This window comes from Rhinolophus sinicus, linkage group LG03, assembly GCF_036562045.2.
Source record: "Rhinolophus sinicus isolate RSC01 linkage group LG03, ASM3656204v1, whole genome shotgun sequence".
Lineage (NCBI taxonomy): Eukaryota > Metazoa > Chordata > Mammalia > Chiroptera > Rhinolophidae > Rhinolophus > Rhinolophus sinicus.
Window position 1 is genome coordinate 109230212 of NC_133753.1, and position 16888 is coordinate 109247099.

General features: G+C 37.9%; 1 protein-coding gene and 1 pseudogene across 7 annotated transcripts in view; both read right to left on the reverse strand.

Annotated features, from left to right (window-relative positions):
• ZNF713 (zinc finger protein 713) overlaps positions 1-16888 on the reverse strand; it is a 52314-nt gene that overhangs the window by 16628 nt on the left and 18798 nt on the right. For 2 of the 7 annotated variants that reach the window (XM_074328519.1, XM_019719091.2), the window contains one exon: positions 9402-9490. The exons of 3 other annotated variants lie outside the window; for them this stretch is intronic. In XM_074328519.1, coding sequence (XP_074184620.1) covers positions 9402-9488 — 87 coding nt within the window. In that variant the 5' untranslated portion in view covers positions 9489-9490. Of the gene's footprint in view, positions 1-1437; positions 3452-9401; positions 9491-10225; positions 10321-16888 lie in introns of those variants that run through there. 2 more of the 7 variants (XM_074328518.1, XM_074328522.1) reach the window with 2 other exon arrangements.
• On the reverse strand, positions 3459-8895 carry LOC109438907 (interleukin-13 receptor subunit alpha-1; annotated as a pseudogene).

Consider the following 16888-nt stretch of genomic DNA (forward strand, 5'->3'; position numbering starts at 1 on the left):
ACAATAATTAGTGTCTGTCTTTCTATCATCTTTCAAGATATATATATATAAAACATGAAATAATGCTTTTAAGTTTTTTAGAATTTACGGCACACTTGAAAACACGTCTCTCAACCATAGCTCACACCCAACTGCACCAAAGAAGTTGAAACTTGTCACACACTGTTATGTGTCATGCTGCTTCCCATATTGAAGATCCCTGCCTTTCCATTGGATGGCACTCGGCAGCAGAATTCACCATATATTTTGATCACAACGGAAAGGCTCTGTGTCACACATCGCTTCTGGTATATGGCAATTTCTATCAAATAAAAACATTACGGTGTGTCCTCATCCACCTTATTCACTGGGTCTGGCACAAGTGAAGAGCAACTTTTGTCTCTTCCCCAAAGTCAAAATGATTGAGGACATCGAAGCAGCCATTGTGTTAAAACCGTATTAAAATTGCACTAATGGTAATCACTTTGAGCACCTCTTATAATTGCAGAAGTCAAATGTGACTTGTATTCATCTTTTGTTATTGGTATATATTAAGTATTACAATTTCAATAGTTTTTTCCTTTCTTAAAATGTGTATATATTTTTTTGGCACCCTGTGTGTATGTATGTGTACATACATACACACACATCCCCCTCCCCCTGCTCCTTTATTACCCAACAACCCCTCCCCAATACAACCCATTTCATGGGTACAATAACTCCTCAATTCTTCAGAATGAGTAGAGTGTGGTATTCCAAATAAGTGTTCTTTCCCATAAGTTAAGATTCAATATTTAAGTATAGTACTGGCATTTTCTTTAAATTAATTTGCATGCTTTGGTAACACACCTTTCTAAAATATAATTCAGTGATGAAGGCAATTTAGAGATGAGTCACTGAGGCTAGAAGAAATTAAATAACTTATCCAAGGACATACAGCTAGTAATTAGCAGGAACAGAATTTCATCTTAGATCTTATTCTAAAGCAGGGGTGTCCAAACTGCAGCCCACGGGCCAACTGCATCCTGCAATCCATTTTTAATTGGCCCAAAAATATATTTAGTTTACTTAAATAAACCAGGTGAGGCAATACGTACTACACCTCGAGTGAGTGGCCCGGCTGTTTGTGTATTTTACCGCATATGGCCCTTGGTAAAAAACGTTGAAAAAAGTTTGGACACCCCTGTTCTAAAGCCTATGCTCTTTCCATCATACCACAAAGACGTCTTTTCTGCTTTCGTAATATCTTCCCTTGGGATGATTTTTATTTCTAATTTCCATTCAACTTTTCCCATGCTTCTTAAGTGAAGCACCAGGATGAGGAAAATTATGAATTATAGTTTACATTCTTTAATATCCATATATGTAGTTCTTTTTGACTGCTTTAATCAGTACTGTGCCTACAGTTACTGCTTCCTTCTATACCTTCTACTGATGATCTTGCTTGCACTTGGTTACCTGTTGCTTGTTTTTCCTTTTTTCTTCTTTTTTTCATATCCATATTTGAATTCTGTTTTTAGGCAGATAATATATTAATATGGTTTAGAAACAAAAACATATTAAAAAGATTTAGTAAAAATCTCTACCAGGCTTCTTTCCTCTCTGTCCAGGTTCTATTCCCAATAACTTATTATTGGGATTATTCCTTAGTTTTTAGTGTATTTTCCAAAATTATTCTTTGTGCAAATACGAATATGGATTCTTATTTCCTCCCACTTTTTTTTTTTTTTTACCTCAAAGATAACATATTTTATACACTGCTTTTTAAATTAACAATTAATGCTGGAAATCTTTCCATCTTAGACATATTAGGATATAGAGAGCTACGTCATTATTGTTTTTAAATTAAAAATTTTTTTTACATGATTTCAGATTAAAGAAAAATTGCAAGAATAAAAGAAATTCTTTCCTCTCCTCTCCCTTTTACTCTCTCTCTATAATTTTTCTGGACCACTTAAGAGTAAGTTGCAGACATGATACCCCTTTATGCTTAAAAATTTAGTGTTTATTTCCTAAAAAACAAGGAATTCTCTTACATAATAGCAGTGCAATGATCAAAATTAGGAAATTAATACTGATACAGTACTCTTGTCTAACCTACATAATTATTCAGATTTCACCAAATGTCCTAATAATGTCTTTCATAACAAAAGAAAATTCAAGATCATGCACTCCATTTGGTTTTCTTGTATTTTTTGTCTCCTTTAATCTGCAATGATTCCTGAGCCTTTCTTTGTACACTGACATTTTGAAAAGTACAGGCTAGTTATCTTGAGAATAACCTAAATTTGGTCTTGCCTAGTTTCTCCACCTGAGTAGATTCACACAATGCACATCTGGCAGGAAAAGTACAGAAGAGATGCAGGGTTCTTCTTAGTGAATCAAACAGGAGGCTCACATTGTTGACGAGTTTCATTACTGGCCTGCAATGTTAACTTTGATAACCTGGTTAAGGTGGTTATCTACCAGTAATTTCCACTAGAAAATTACTATCTTACCCTGTAATTAATAAGTGTCTTGTGGGGGAGATACTTTGAGACTATGTAAATATTAATATCTTGTTCCTCCTCAAACTTTCATCTACTGGTTTTAGCACCCACTGGTAATTCTTGCCTGAATCAATGGTAATTATGATGGTTACTAAACAGTGCTTTTCTAATTCCATCATTCTTTGTATATTGTTAGTTGGCTTTCTACTGTCCTGAAAATATTTCCCTTCTCATTCATTCATCAATTTATATCAAATGGATTTATTTATTTTATTTAATAAATTATAATCATCTACTACCACTATTTTAATGCTTAGATTGTCCTAGATTTAGCTATTGGGAGCCCTTTCAGACTTACTTCTGTGACCTTTTGACATGTCCCTATCATTCTTTGAGCATTTCTTTACTTCTGGGGACAGAAAATGTTCTTTAAAGAAAGGTTCATCTTGTGTTTTCCTGCCCCAAGCCTGGAGTCAGCCATTTCTCCAATGATCCCTGGTTCCATTTAATGGTCAAATACTGAGTGTCTCTGCTTCCAACCAGAGTACCACAGGGTTGCAGTGTGTCGTGTTCTGCTCTGCTGATGTAGTACTGAGCGGCTATGTCTCAGTTTTTTTTAAATGTAGAATTTCAGAACCCAGATTTGGGCGCTAGGTGTGTCCAATGCTACTGGAGTATGATTGCTTCCAAGCCCTCTCAGTGGCTGTATCTGGAAGGTATGTATATAATAATATATGTATATAACATAAAGTTAACACACACAAAATTCTATGTATAACTATATGTATTAAAACTATATGGAGGTTAGGAGGTCTAAGCCTTTGTGCTGAGAATCTTCAGGGCTCTGAGTAATCCAGGTCAAAAATTTTAAAACAACAATTAGTACTTTCTATCATCTTTCAAGACAGATATAAAACATGCATTAAAAAGTACTTGCTTCTGAGGTTTTCACAATTTGTTCCAGGGAAAAGCTCTCATATCATCTAAAGAATTAAAAATATATATAGAAAAGATGTCACTGGAGAGGTGACATTTGAGAAAGGATTTGAAAAGTTAACAGTACAAAGGTCCAAGGCAATAGTGTGTGAGGCCTGTTCAAGGGAGGAGAATGAGCCCAGGGTGGCTAGAGTGGCGTGAGCAAGGGGGAGAGATAATGATAAAGTAGGAAAGGTGACAGGCTCAGATGCTAGATTCTGTAAGACTGTTTAGGCATCATAAGGACTTTGGCTGTTACTCTGAGTGAAACGGGAGCCACATATTTTGAGCAGAGGAGTGACATGGTCTTATTTATCATTACCCTGCCCTTTCCTGGGCTACCTTTTTTTGAAATCATCTTTTTTTCTTCCTTTGCCTTTACCCCTCTTGCTAATATCTGCTGTTTCCCAAACCAAAGCTCTCGAACTCACCTATTTTTCTCCATCTTCTAGTTTTAAGCCATCATTTTCTATCATCTAGAATACTCAACAGCTTCCTAAGTGGTTCTCTCCCCTTCCCATTCTTACCTTGCATAAATTCACTTACTACACAGCACGCACTAGGATGGCTTTTTCATCCTGCCTGAATTCTCTCAAAGTCTTTTCACTGCACTTAGAATGAAACTCATACTTTTTATGGCCACAAGGCACTGCATACTCAGTCTGTGTATGCTTCTCCAAGCTTATGAGGACAGAAAAGGGGCCACAGGTTAAACCTGACAAGGTCAGGAGACTGAAAATAACCACATAAGATGGCGTGAACATAAAAAATTCATAACTAAGGTGGGCCATTGCGGGAAGTCACATCTTTAGCCTGACGCTTCCTTCATAAAGTCAATCTTCACCTAAGTGAGACTTTTTATTGTTTTTTTGCACCTAAGATGACATCCTTGGAATACCAGTAGTCCTTTTTTCCAGACAAGAGCAGGAAAATACAGAATCCCTCATTATTATTCTTGTCCCTTGGTTAATATCTCTATGTGAACTATTAACTATCCTGCACCCACCTGTGTGAAAGAAGTACCTGTCTCTCCAATTCACTTTTATGCAATCCCAGAGATTTCTCTGCTTTGCTTTCTCCCATCCCCTTACTCTACCACCAGTGGATTTCATGTAAACCCTCTTCTGTTTCTATGTATAAAATAAGCTTCAAACCACCATTTTGTGGAGCATTTCCTCAGTCCCTTGAGATTTTGCTTCCCAGCAATTGTCGTCAGTTTGGCTCTGATAAACTCTTAGCATTCTCTTAGGCTGGATATTTTTCGTTGACACTTACCTCTAGTCACTCTCTCCCTCTCTCCACTCCTACCACAGTGGTGTTATTTTAATTTTTCAAACATTCATAAAAGAGATCTTAAACATTTTATTTTAATTTAAAATATATAAATGTATATTCATTGGCTCATCTTTTGATGTAAAGCTAAGAATAAGAATGAACAGGAGAAAATGCATATAAACGTTGGAGCCTTGGATGCTGGCTATCAATTTAAGACACAAAACCTACTACTAACTATCTGTGGCAGTAAGGGAAAAGAGGAAAAGATAAAACTATTCTTTTTATCAAGCAAATAGCAAAGTTCTAAGTGAAGGTAATACCTCCTTTCTGTTCAGAAAATATGTAGAGAAACAGTAAATGATGAAAATCTTCAAATAAATGCAGACTCACATAGAAGTTACAAAATATGCAAGCATTCATCAATGTTTCTACTCACCCTTTACCTGAGATGCAAATCACCCTGCTCCTTTAGGTGTTGTGAGCAGATTTATATTCTAATATCTAAGGAATGGTGAAAGACTACAATGAGGGAGAATGCAAAGGGGAAAATCGGTGTGGGAATTGGGAAGTTGAAAGGTCTAAAACATGACTGGTGGGGAAAAGTAAGCTGAGAACTGAGAAGTCCCAACCAGACTGTAGACACTTGGAGAGGCCTGTGCCTAACACCTGGGGGCCTACCACAGTCTGGACACACAGTAAATACCTGATCTGAGTAGCAGATGTGAAGAAAAAACAATGTATCATTAGACACTCTGAGGTTCAAGCTCTAATACCCAGTAAGTCATCTGTCTCTGCTGTCCTTACAACCCTGAAATGGCTTTGAAAGGCCTTGGTAAAAGAAGCTGCCTCTGCTTTTTCTATAGTTCTCTTCATCAGACCAACACTGCTGTGTGGGCCTTTCAAAGCAGTGGGAAATGCTGCTGAAGGGATGAGGATTCAGACTCTTAAGTTTTAATAGCCACAAACATTACTTAATGGGATCTCAAACAACAAAGAACAGATTTTGTCAATTTTGTTTGTTAGGTGTTCTCTGTGATTCAAGTTTGGCATTAGCATTTGCACCCAAAATGAGTTCCCCCACAAATAAAATTTGTTGGTATTGTTTGATACAGAGAATACAAAGCAGACATAGATCTCTCAGGAAGTTGTTACAACTCTTGATAAGATTAATTCTACTGTGATCATCACTTTTTGCTTTGTCCCCTTGTTTGAAGCCTTCACAAAAGGTATCTGCTTTTATAATTCAATGAGAATGACTCCACTCTGTTCTCCAAAGGGCCCATTATTTTTGGTTTTTCAGCACATAGCTCAACATAAGCTACCTGTTTTTAAATGATCCAGTAGTTTCAGTTTCCATTTAACAAGTTCCCAGTTAACAAATGGAGAATGGGATGAGTCTTCACAAAGTCACACTGAAGGTTAAAATAAATTATGCCCATCACCAAGAGGCTCTCTTCAGGTTTTCTGTCAGCACCACAGAGTCATTTTCTTCTTGGGTTTGCTTTTCATAGATGTCGTATTTCTTCTGGTGCAGGGTATTATCATTCTGGTCTCCAAACATTTCTTTGAAAATCTTGCCAGGATCAGGAATTGGAGGGAATATAATGATCTTGAGTCTTTTAAAATAAAGCAGGACTATGATTGTACCTGCAACGATCACTGGAATGATAAGCAACATGGTTACAGAGAACGTGGGATTGAAACAGGGCCTGGTTGGGAGCCCCACAAAAGAGGTTCCGCCTCTCCCTGCCCTAGAGCTTAACATTTGATCAACCCCCACCCTGCAGTTTGAGCTTGGAATGTTCCCTGTCCCAGTTCCTAAGCTTAGGCTGTCCCCTCTCAGTTCCCTGCTTTAGATAATTACTCTGACACTTATGCTTGCTTACCAGTCACAATGACCCCATGCTTGCCGATTACAATCTTCATGGCCTAGCATTCTTTCCAGGTTATTGTCATCACTGCTCCTGGGTTGGTGATCACTTTAGAGAGCCACATCTCCAGAGGGGAGGCTCCATGCAGACCTCTGGAAGCATCATGTAGCCTCTGGAGGAATGCCCAGATTTTCCCTTAAATATCCCAGGTTAGTCTGAGAATGTTAAGGCAATTTTTGGAGGTGTTAATCTGCTGTCTTCTCAGACCACCGGAGCTCTGATAATAAATGCTTATTCTATGAGCCAACTCCTGTGTCGGTCTATTGGCTGAGCGGCGCAGGCAGCATGAGCCCCAGACTGGTTTGGCCTCCGTTTTCAGGATGGGCCTTCTTATCTGCATTTATTGCTGGACTCCATTACTGTAGAGTTTGTCATCCTCATAGCATAAGTTGTGTCTTTTGATTCTTATTCTATGTTCAAAGCATCAGGAAAACCACCAGGGATCCGGAAACAAATTGTAGCCTCTAGGTTTCCCTCAAATTCTAAATTATCACATTTGGGTTCTTAAATGCATAAAATATAATGGGTCTCAGTTGGCTATTCTTGACTTCTACTTGATAAGCTTCTGCTACAAAAATTCTGTGGAATCTTCCCTAGAAAATATAAGTCACCATGTGGAAAGAAGATATTTTTCATATGTAGAGGATGGGGTTGCACATGAGAAATTAAAGGCACTATATTGAAAGATGGTCTAATTTTTCCTGCATTATCCTTGAACATTACTTGGACACTGTGTTGGTGAAAACTGGAATCCTTCGCTTTATTCAGAGCAAAGGAGAAGAAAACAAAGAATGTGTTGACCTTCTCTATAAAAGTTTTCACATTGAAGGATTTCCCCCGGCTCCTGTGCCAGTATATATAGAGAGAGTATAGTTTCAGGACGTGTGTTCCTTCCAGGGAGCCAAGTACACTCACGTAGCTCAGGTTGTTCCGAATTGTAGCTCAGTCACAGCTGACTCAGATCACTTTCAGGGGCGAGACACACTTTTCCACCAAAGTCCTGGGATTGTCACTTTCACTGGTGCTAAACTGAGACCCCACTTGCAAACAAATCCTCTTGTTCAGGGGCACTTCTTTCGAACGTTGAGTTTCTGGAGCAATTTTCTTATCCTGCTTGTTGCCAAAATGACTAAAATACCATAGACTACAATTCATGTTGGCTCCCTCCAGAGGATTCCATGTCACCATGCAGAGGTTTTCAACAGAAACACTCAAATTTGTCCCTGGTGGCTGAGTTTCCATGGGTGTGGAGTTCCCGCTGCCCACGAAGCAGGGCAGCAGCACCCACAGCCCGCGGAGTGGAGCTCCACGCAGCCCCTTGCCCTGGAGTCCAGCAGGCGGCGGCCTCTCCAGTCTCCCTGCCCTCGCTCCCACCCCCACTGGACCCGTGCTTCAGGCCCTGGAGACCCGGGGCCAGCACAGACAGGAGCGGGGGAGATTCTGATTTAGTAGCTCTAGGGTGGAACCTGGACATATACGTATTTATATCCATATATTTTTCATCTGGGCTGAGTGTAATGCAGAGCCCAGACCGAGAACCACTATATGGGTTTCTACATGGTCAGAGAAGTTCAGTCGGCTTTTTGGAAGAGCTTGGGGTAAAAAGGAAAACTGTTAAATGCCCAGAGTCATTTGTCATCTGAATTGATTACAATTCTAGTATTCCTTAGGCAATCATGGGAATTTATTACTTTCCAAGCATCATGGTTAGTTGTTTGAAAAAGACTATGGCAATCCAAACAGGCTTCTCTGGACAGGTCTGCGTGTGTACTGCATGAAGAATTACACACGGTTTGGGGGTGGGGGAGGGAAATGGTTTTCTTTTTTGTTGTTGTTCTTTCCAATACAGCTATAATAAGGGAAATTATGAGAAGACAGAGGATAAGATTAATGACAACGACAAAAAGGTAAAGGTAGAGAACAACTACTAAGAAAGACTTTAGAACAACTACTCAGAAGCTGGGGGTGGGGGGTGATGGCTAAGAGTGATTTTAATGTCTGAGTGCCCATATTCATATGCATCAGTTTCTGTTTCATTTAAGTGCAACAAGCAAATGACACTTGGTAAATAATATAGGTGTAGAATCCTCTAAGATTTTTATGATTTTCCTTCAGTGTTTTACAGTTTTGCTCATACCTAATTTGATAGCATTTAAAAGAAAAATAGCTGCATTTACTGAGTCTTTCCAAAACATTCAACTAGTTTTCATAGAAACAACGTTTTCATACAAACAGTTATACCTCATCGGTTTACATAATACTTAATCAAATTACAGAATTATAACAATAGGCTTAACCAGGTTTGGAAGAAATACAACAGGTCCTTGATGAAAATTAACTTGTGGCATCAAATGTCCTCACGCATATTTAATAATACCATTAGCGCCAAAGAGTCATAGTGACCTGGGCATCATTCATTGTTTACAGAGAGAATGGCAAGTGTTTAAATTCTGGTGAGCTACTTAAGTGAAGGGTGATTTTAAGAAAGTCTACAGCTTCTTTTGTTTCCTTTACAACATCTAGCACAGGTGTGAGTACATGATTTGGTAAAAATGCTGGAGGGGAAAATAGCTATAAAGGGATATATAAGGTGAATGGGAAGCATCCTATAGAGATTATCGTCTGTCACAAGAGTTTCAAGGGCTCTGTCTGTGGAGTTTGGGGCTCAGCACTTTTGAGAATTGAAAAATGAAAAGTGCACACATTCTGAGAACTAGAATAGCATTTCAGAGGAGAGTAAAACTGAACTAACCTGGGACCTGACTATCTGTGATTCATCATTCATTTCCTTTTCCTCCACGTTGCCCTCCTGGGAAAGCACAGCATTCTGAGAAGGCATAACTGGGAAAAAGAGAAAAGAAGCATCTTGTCAATACATAGTATTAAGGCTGAACCTAACCTTTGAGCTGTTGCTTTGTGTTAGGATGGCAGACAGTTCAGAGAGAAATCCTCTAAGACATAAGCTTTAAAGGTTGGATGACTTAACTGTGGCATTCTCATTCCTTTATTACATTGAGGAATTCAGTGGAGGACTTCTGTCTTCTGTGGTACAACTCCACTTACGGTGGCACATGGGAAGCTCAAGAGAGCTCAGTGGTTTTCAGCCCTTGCTTCAAACTCAAACTCCAGAGATCTCCTCTCCTCTGCTCTTTAAAGTGATCCTCCTATTATACAAAGGATATTTCACTCTTCCCATTTTTCAGAATGTTCACCTTCCTGTTTGAATACCTGGATTCAGTCCTCTACCAGGATTACTGCACTCTTTGCAGTTCTTAAGTTGTAATGTCACCAAAATTTTGTTTTCTTCTAGCAGGACAGTCAGGAAATATACCAGTACTAACATCCTCAGCATCCTTGTTAGTCCCTGAAAACTGATTTTCCAGTGTCTTGTGGGGAACAGTCACCCCCAAGTATTAAAGGTGCCTCATTTCTGATGAGAATCTCAGGAGCCAATGAATATTCACAAGAATGATTTCTACTTTGTAGGGGCAGCCAGCCACTCTCAGAATCTTGCCTTGTTCAAGGAGGCTATTATTATTATTATTATTATTATTATTATTATTATTATTATTTTACCTAAAGGCATCAATCCTTCATGTACAGACTTCACTATGATATTGAAATCTGTGTTCTGGCAGGGATCTTCTAAGCTACAATTTCATGTTGAGCACCTGCAATGAGATGTACCAGAGTCAACATAAGAAAATCCAGCAGTCTCAATCACCTATACAACTACAGTCTGTAAAAAGTCATATAAACTACTCATTCATGAAGACAGAGCACAGTCGGGTATAGAATTCTTTAAAAGAATAAGAAAACATTTTTAGAATTTCTCAGATTTATACACTACAAAAAAGTAGAAATGTATAGATGCATCAACTACAACAAACTTTAGCCTCAATCCTTTCCCACCCCTTTTTAGAATAGAAAACATGGTCCTTTCACAGTAAAAAACTTTCAACACCAGTGACAGATTGAAATGTACTGATTTGCTAATAGTCATGAAAGAATACATTCTTTTTCTGTATTCTCAAAAAACTCTCAAAAACTAGTGATGGAATTAAAGAATGAAGCCATTTCTGAGAAGCACTTTTTGGAGAGAAACTGTAGCTCCTGTTGGATGGCCCTGTTAGATAAGGAAGTCACTCACTGCCCAAGACATGGCGCAAATCTAGCATTTTACCACCAGTAAGAGGTAAACTTCTCAGGAGTGATTTAAAACCACTTTAAGAACCACGCCATTATTTCACCAATCAAAAGCTCTAAAAAAGTCCTACTGTCTGAAGAGCCAGACAGAATATGTGAGAATGCCCTGATGTTTCAAACCCAATCACCTCAAAACCATTTATTCCGAACAACAAAAACCACATTTACCAACTTAGGCAGAACAGGGTTTCTCCTTCATATGTGTGAAATCAAGGGGATGAAGCGCATGTCAAATATGTATTGTATGAAAATTTAGTTAATTTGAGCATTTTCTTTATGGCATCTGCTAAGAATAAGGTTCCATAGAACACACCACTGTAAATGCTGATTCAGTTCTCAGTTCCTCCGTCTAATGAAGGACTCTAAAGTTGAAGCTCACAGAGCTAAGTGAAAGGGAGTTGCTTTTGGAACCCAAGTCTCCTGAGTCACAGTCCTGGGTTCCATCGAGTACACTCTAAAGTCCTTAGCATAGTTGTTCTCCACCTTTTCCTTTTTTTGGTTAATCTTATCCCCTTTCTTCTCATAATTTCCCTTATTAATCCTGTACTGGAAAGAATAACAACAAAAAAGAAAACCATTCCCCACCCCCAAACCATGTGTAATTCTTCATGCAACACATAGGCGGACCTTTCCAGAGAAACCTGTGGGATTGCCAGAGTTTTTCAAACAAGTAACCATGATGCTTGGAAAGTAACAAATTCCCTTGACTGCCTAAGGAATACTAGAATTATAATCAATTCAGACAACAAATGACTCTGGGCTTAACAGTTTTCCTTTTTATCCCAAGCTCTTCCAAAAAGCCAACTGAACTTTTCTGACCATGTAGAAAACCCATGTAGTGGTTCTCGGTCTGGATTCTGCACTAGACTCAGCCCAGATGAAAAGTACACAAATGTAAATACATACATATCCAGGTTCCGCCCTAGAGCGACAAAATTAGAATATGTTGGAGTGAAGTCTAGCAACACATATTTTTTAAATGACTGACAAGTTATTTTGATGCAAACAAGAATTCAAACAGCTTTCAGAGCTTTTCATTTCCTTTACTTCCTCAATCCCAATGATTTTCACTATCATTTTACTTTAGTCACCCACTTGTAGACCCATACCACTTCTGATATCTTTCTTACGTTAGAAAATAGTATAATATGAACCAGGAGACCTAGGTTCTAGACTGGATGGGGAAGAAAGTGAAGATTAGAGTGGCTTAATAGATGGGGGAATAGAAAAAAAGACAAGTGTTTATCAAAGTGTGGTCTGCAGATCACTTGAATCATGGTATCTGTTGAAAGCAGATCCCAGACCTAATGAAACAGCATCTCTGGTGGGTATGAGGTTTGCAAATTAAGTTTGCGAACTTGTTGCAACGATGTTGCTAACCTTTTTTTGATTTCAGAGGGATTTTCATTATGAATTTGTACCAATTGGACAAACAGTTAACCAAGTTTACTATCTGGAAGTGCTAAAAAGGCTGTGTGAAAAAGTTAAGACAACCTGAACTTTTCACCAACAATTTATGGCTCTTGCATCACGACAATGCACGAGCTCACACAGCACTGTCTGTGAGGGAATTTTTAGCCAGTAAACAAAGAACTGTACTGGAAGACCCTCCCTACTCACCTGACCTGGCCCCCAACGACTTCTTTCTTTACCAAAGACAGAGGAAATATTGAAAGGAAGACATTTTGATGACATTCAGGACATCAAGGCTAATACAACACCAGCTCTGATGGCCATTCCAGAGAGTTCCAAAATTTCTTTGAAGGGTGAATTAGGCACTGGCATTGGTGCATAGCTTCCCAAGATAAGTACTTTGAAGGTGACTGTAGTGATATTCATCAATGAGGTATATCGCACTTTTTCTAGGATGAGTTCGCAAACTTAATTATTAGACCTCGTATTATTAACCCAGGAATTTGCACTAAAATGTATTTCTTCCCTGGAATTACTCAATTTTCTACAGTTTCCCTACAGGCTTGAATCTAGCACATATCTTCTCATTTCTATATCATCAACTTTATTTTTCAACTTTATTGACTCCTTCCTATCATCATTAAAAGTAATTTAGTGTCTATCCCAACATTAAAAACTTTCACTGGCTATACACTCCTTTCCAACTACCATACTTACTTTTTCTTTTCTTTTTTTGTTTTAAGTTAAAGTTTATTGGGTGACAATTGTTACTAAAGTTAAACAGGTTTCAGGTGTACAATTCTGCAAAACATCTTTTATATATCACATTGTGTGTTCACCACCCAGAGTCAGTTCTCCTTCCATCACCATATATTTGATCCCTTTTACCCTCATCTACCACCCCTCTACGCTCTGGTAACCACTAAACTATTGTATCTGTCTATGAGTTTTTGTTTCTTAATTTGTCTTGTTCCTTTGTTGTTTTCAGTTTTATATACCACATACCAATGAAATCATATGAGTCTCGACTTTTTCAGTCTTATTTATTTCGCTTAACATAATAATCTCAAAATCCATCCAATTTGTGACAAATGGCACTATTTCATCGTTTCTTATGGCAGAATAGTATTCCGTTGTGTATATATACCACAACTTCTTCATTCAATCATCTATCAAAGAAACCTTCAGTACAATTTTGTTTAGGATTTATGCATCTGTATTCATTAGAGATATTGGTCTGTAATTTTCTTTTTTTGTGTTATCCTTACCAGTTTTTGGTATCAGGGTAATGTTGGCCTCACAAAATGAGTTAGGGAGTATTGTCTCTTCCTCAAATTTTTGGAAGAGTTTGAGTAGGACAGGTATTAGATCCTCTTTGAATGTTTGGTAGAATTCACTAGTGAAGCCATCTGGTCCTAGACTTGCTTTTGGTAAGGTTTCGGATGACTGATTCAATGTCCTTACTGTTCATTGGTCTATTTAGATTTTCCAATTCTTCGCGATTCAGCCAAGGAAGGCTGTATGTTTCGAAGAACATGTCCATTCTTCAAGTTTATTTAATTTGGTGGCACACAGTCATTCATAGTATTCTTGGATGACCCATTGTATTTCGTGCCATCCATGATAACTTCCCCTCTTTCATTTCTGATTTTATTTGTGTCTTTTCTCTTTTAACCTTAGTGAGTCTAGCCGAGGGTTTGTCATTTTATCAGTCTTTTCAAGAACCAGCTTTTTGTTGCATTCTTTTTTTCTATTGTCTTTTTGTTCTCTGTTTCATTTAGTTCTGCTCTGATTTTTATTATTTTCTATATTGTGCTGACTTTGGGCTTCATTTGTTCTTCTTTTTCTAGGTCTTCGAGGTGTAACGTGAGGTTATTTATCTGGGATTGTTCTTTTTTTTAATTAAAGTTTATAGGGTTGACAATTGTTAGTAAAGATACATAGATTTCGGGTGTACAATTCTGTATTACATAATCTATAAATCCCATTGTGTGTTAACCACCCAGAGTCAGTTCTCCTTCCATCACCATATATTTGATCCCCCTTACCCTCACTTCCCACCCCCCATCTCCCTTACCCTCTGGTAACCACTAAACTATTGTCTGTGTCTATGAGTTTCTGTTTCTCATTTGTTTGTCTTGTTCTTTTGTTTATTTTATTTTATTTTATTTTTTTAAATTAAATTTATTGGGGTGACAATTGTTAGTAAAATTACATAGATTTCAGGTGTACAATTCTGTATTACATCCTCTATAAATCCCATTGTATGTTCATCACCCAGAGTCAGTTCTTCCATCACCATATATTCGATCCCCCTTACCCTCACCTCCCCCCCCACCCCCCTTACCCTCTGGCAACCACTAAACTATTGTCCGTGTCTATGAGTTTCTGTTTCTCATTTGTTTGTCTTGTTCTTTTGTTGTTTTTGGTTTATATATCACATATCAGTGAAATCACATGGTTCTCTGCTTTTTCTGTCTGACTTGTTTCGCTCAGCATTACTGTCTCAAGATCCATCCATGTTGTCACAAATGTTCCTATATCATCTTTTCTCACTGCCGAATAGTATTCCATTGTGTATATGTACCACAACTTCTTTATCCATTCATCTATCGAAGGACATTTTGGTTGTTTCCATGTCTTGGCCACCGTAAACAAAGCTGCAATGAACATTGGAGCACACGTGTCTTTATCTCTAAATGTTTTCAGATTTTTTGGGTAGATACCCAGGAGAGGGATTGCTGGGTCATATGGCAATTCTATTCGTAATTCTTTGAGGAACCTCCACACTGCCTTCCATAATGGCTGCACCAGTCTGCATTCCCACCAACAGTGTATGAGGGTTCCTTTTTCTCCACAACCTCTCCAACATTTGTTACTATTTGTCTTGTTGATGATAGCCATTCTGACTGGGGTGAGGTGATATCTCATTGTGGTTTTGATTTGCATTTCTCTGATGATTAGTGATGTTGAGCAGTTTTTCATATGTCTATTTGCCATTTGTATGTCCTCTTTGGAGAAATGTCTCTTCAAGTCCTCTGCCCATTTTCAATTGGGTTGTTTGTTTTTTGTTGTTGAGTTGCATGAGTTCCTTGTATATTCTGGATATTAGCCCCTTATCGGAGGCACTGTTTGCAAAAATCTTCTCCCATTCAGTTGGTGGCCTCTTTATTTTGTCAATGGTTTCTTTTGCTGTGCAGAAGCTTTTAAGTTTCATATAGTCCCATTCGTTTATTTTAGCTTTTACTTCCATTGCCTTTGGAGTCAAGTTCATAAAATGCTCTTTGAACCCAAGGTCCATAAGTTTAGTACCTATGTTTTCTTCTATGCAGTTTATTGTGTCAGGTCTTATGCTTAAGTCTTTGATCCATTTTGAATTAACTTTGGTACATGGTGACAAATAGCAGTCCAGTTTCATTCTTTTGCACGTGGCTATCCAATTCTCCCAGCACCATTTATTGAAGAGGCTGTCTTTGCTCCATTGTATGTTTTTAGCTTCTTTGTCAAAAATTATCTGTCCATATTTATGTGGTTTTATTTCTGGGTTCTCAATTCTATTCCATTGGTCTATGTGTCTGTTTTTCTGCCAATACCATGCTGTTTTGATTATTGTGGCCCTGTAGTACAAGCCAAAGTCAGGAAGTGTGATACCTCCATTATAGTTCTTTTTTCTTAAGATTGCTTTGGCTATTCAGGGTCTTTTGTGGTTCCAAACAAATCTGATGATTTTTTGTTCTATTTCTTTAAAATATGCCATTGGGATTTTGATGGGGATTGCATTGAATCTGTATATTGCTTTGGGTAATATGGCCATTTTAACTATGTTGATTCTTCCAATCCATGAGCATGGAATGTCTTTCCATTTCTTTGTGTCTTCTTCAATTTCTTTCAAAAATGTCTTATAGTTTTCAGCATATAGGTCTTTCACATCCTTGGTTAAGTTTATTCCTAGGTATTTTATTCTTTTTGCTGCAATTGCAAAAGGAATTGTTTTTTGTATTTCTTTTCTGAGATTTCATTGTTAGTATATAGGAAGGCAATGGACTTTTGTGCGTTGATTTTGTAGCCTGCAACTTTACTGTATTAGTTGATTGTTTCTAATAGCTTTTTGGTGGAGTCTTTAGGGTTTTCTATATATAGCATCATGTCATCTGCAAAGAGTGATAATTTAACTTCTTCATTCCCAATTTGGATGCCTTTTATTTCTTTCTCTTGCCTGATTGCTCTGGCAAGGACTTTAACACTATGTTGAAAAGCAGAGGTGATAGGGGACATCCCTGTCGTGTTCCTGAACGTAGAGCAAAGGGCTTCAGTTTTCTCCATTAATTATGAGATTAGCAGAGGGCTTGTCATATATGGCCTTTATTATGTTAAGGTATTTTCCTTCTATACCCATTTTATTAAGTGTTTTAATCATAAATGGATGTTGTATCTTGTCAAATGCTTTTTCTGCATCAATTGATATAATCATATGATTTTTGTCCTTTATTTTGTTTATGTGATGTATCACATTGATGGATTTATGGATGTTGAACCATCCTTGTGCCCCGGGATGAACCCCACTTGGTCGTGATGAATAATCTTTTTAATGCATTGTTGTATTCGATTTGCTAGAATTTT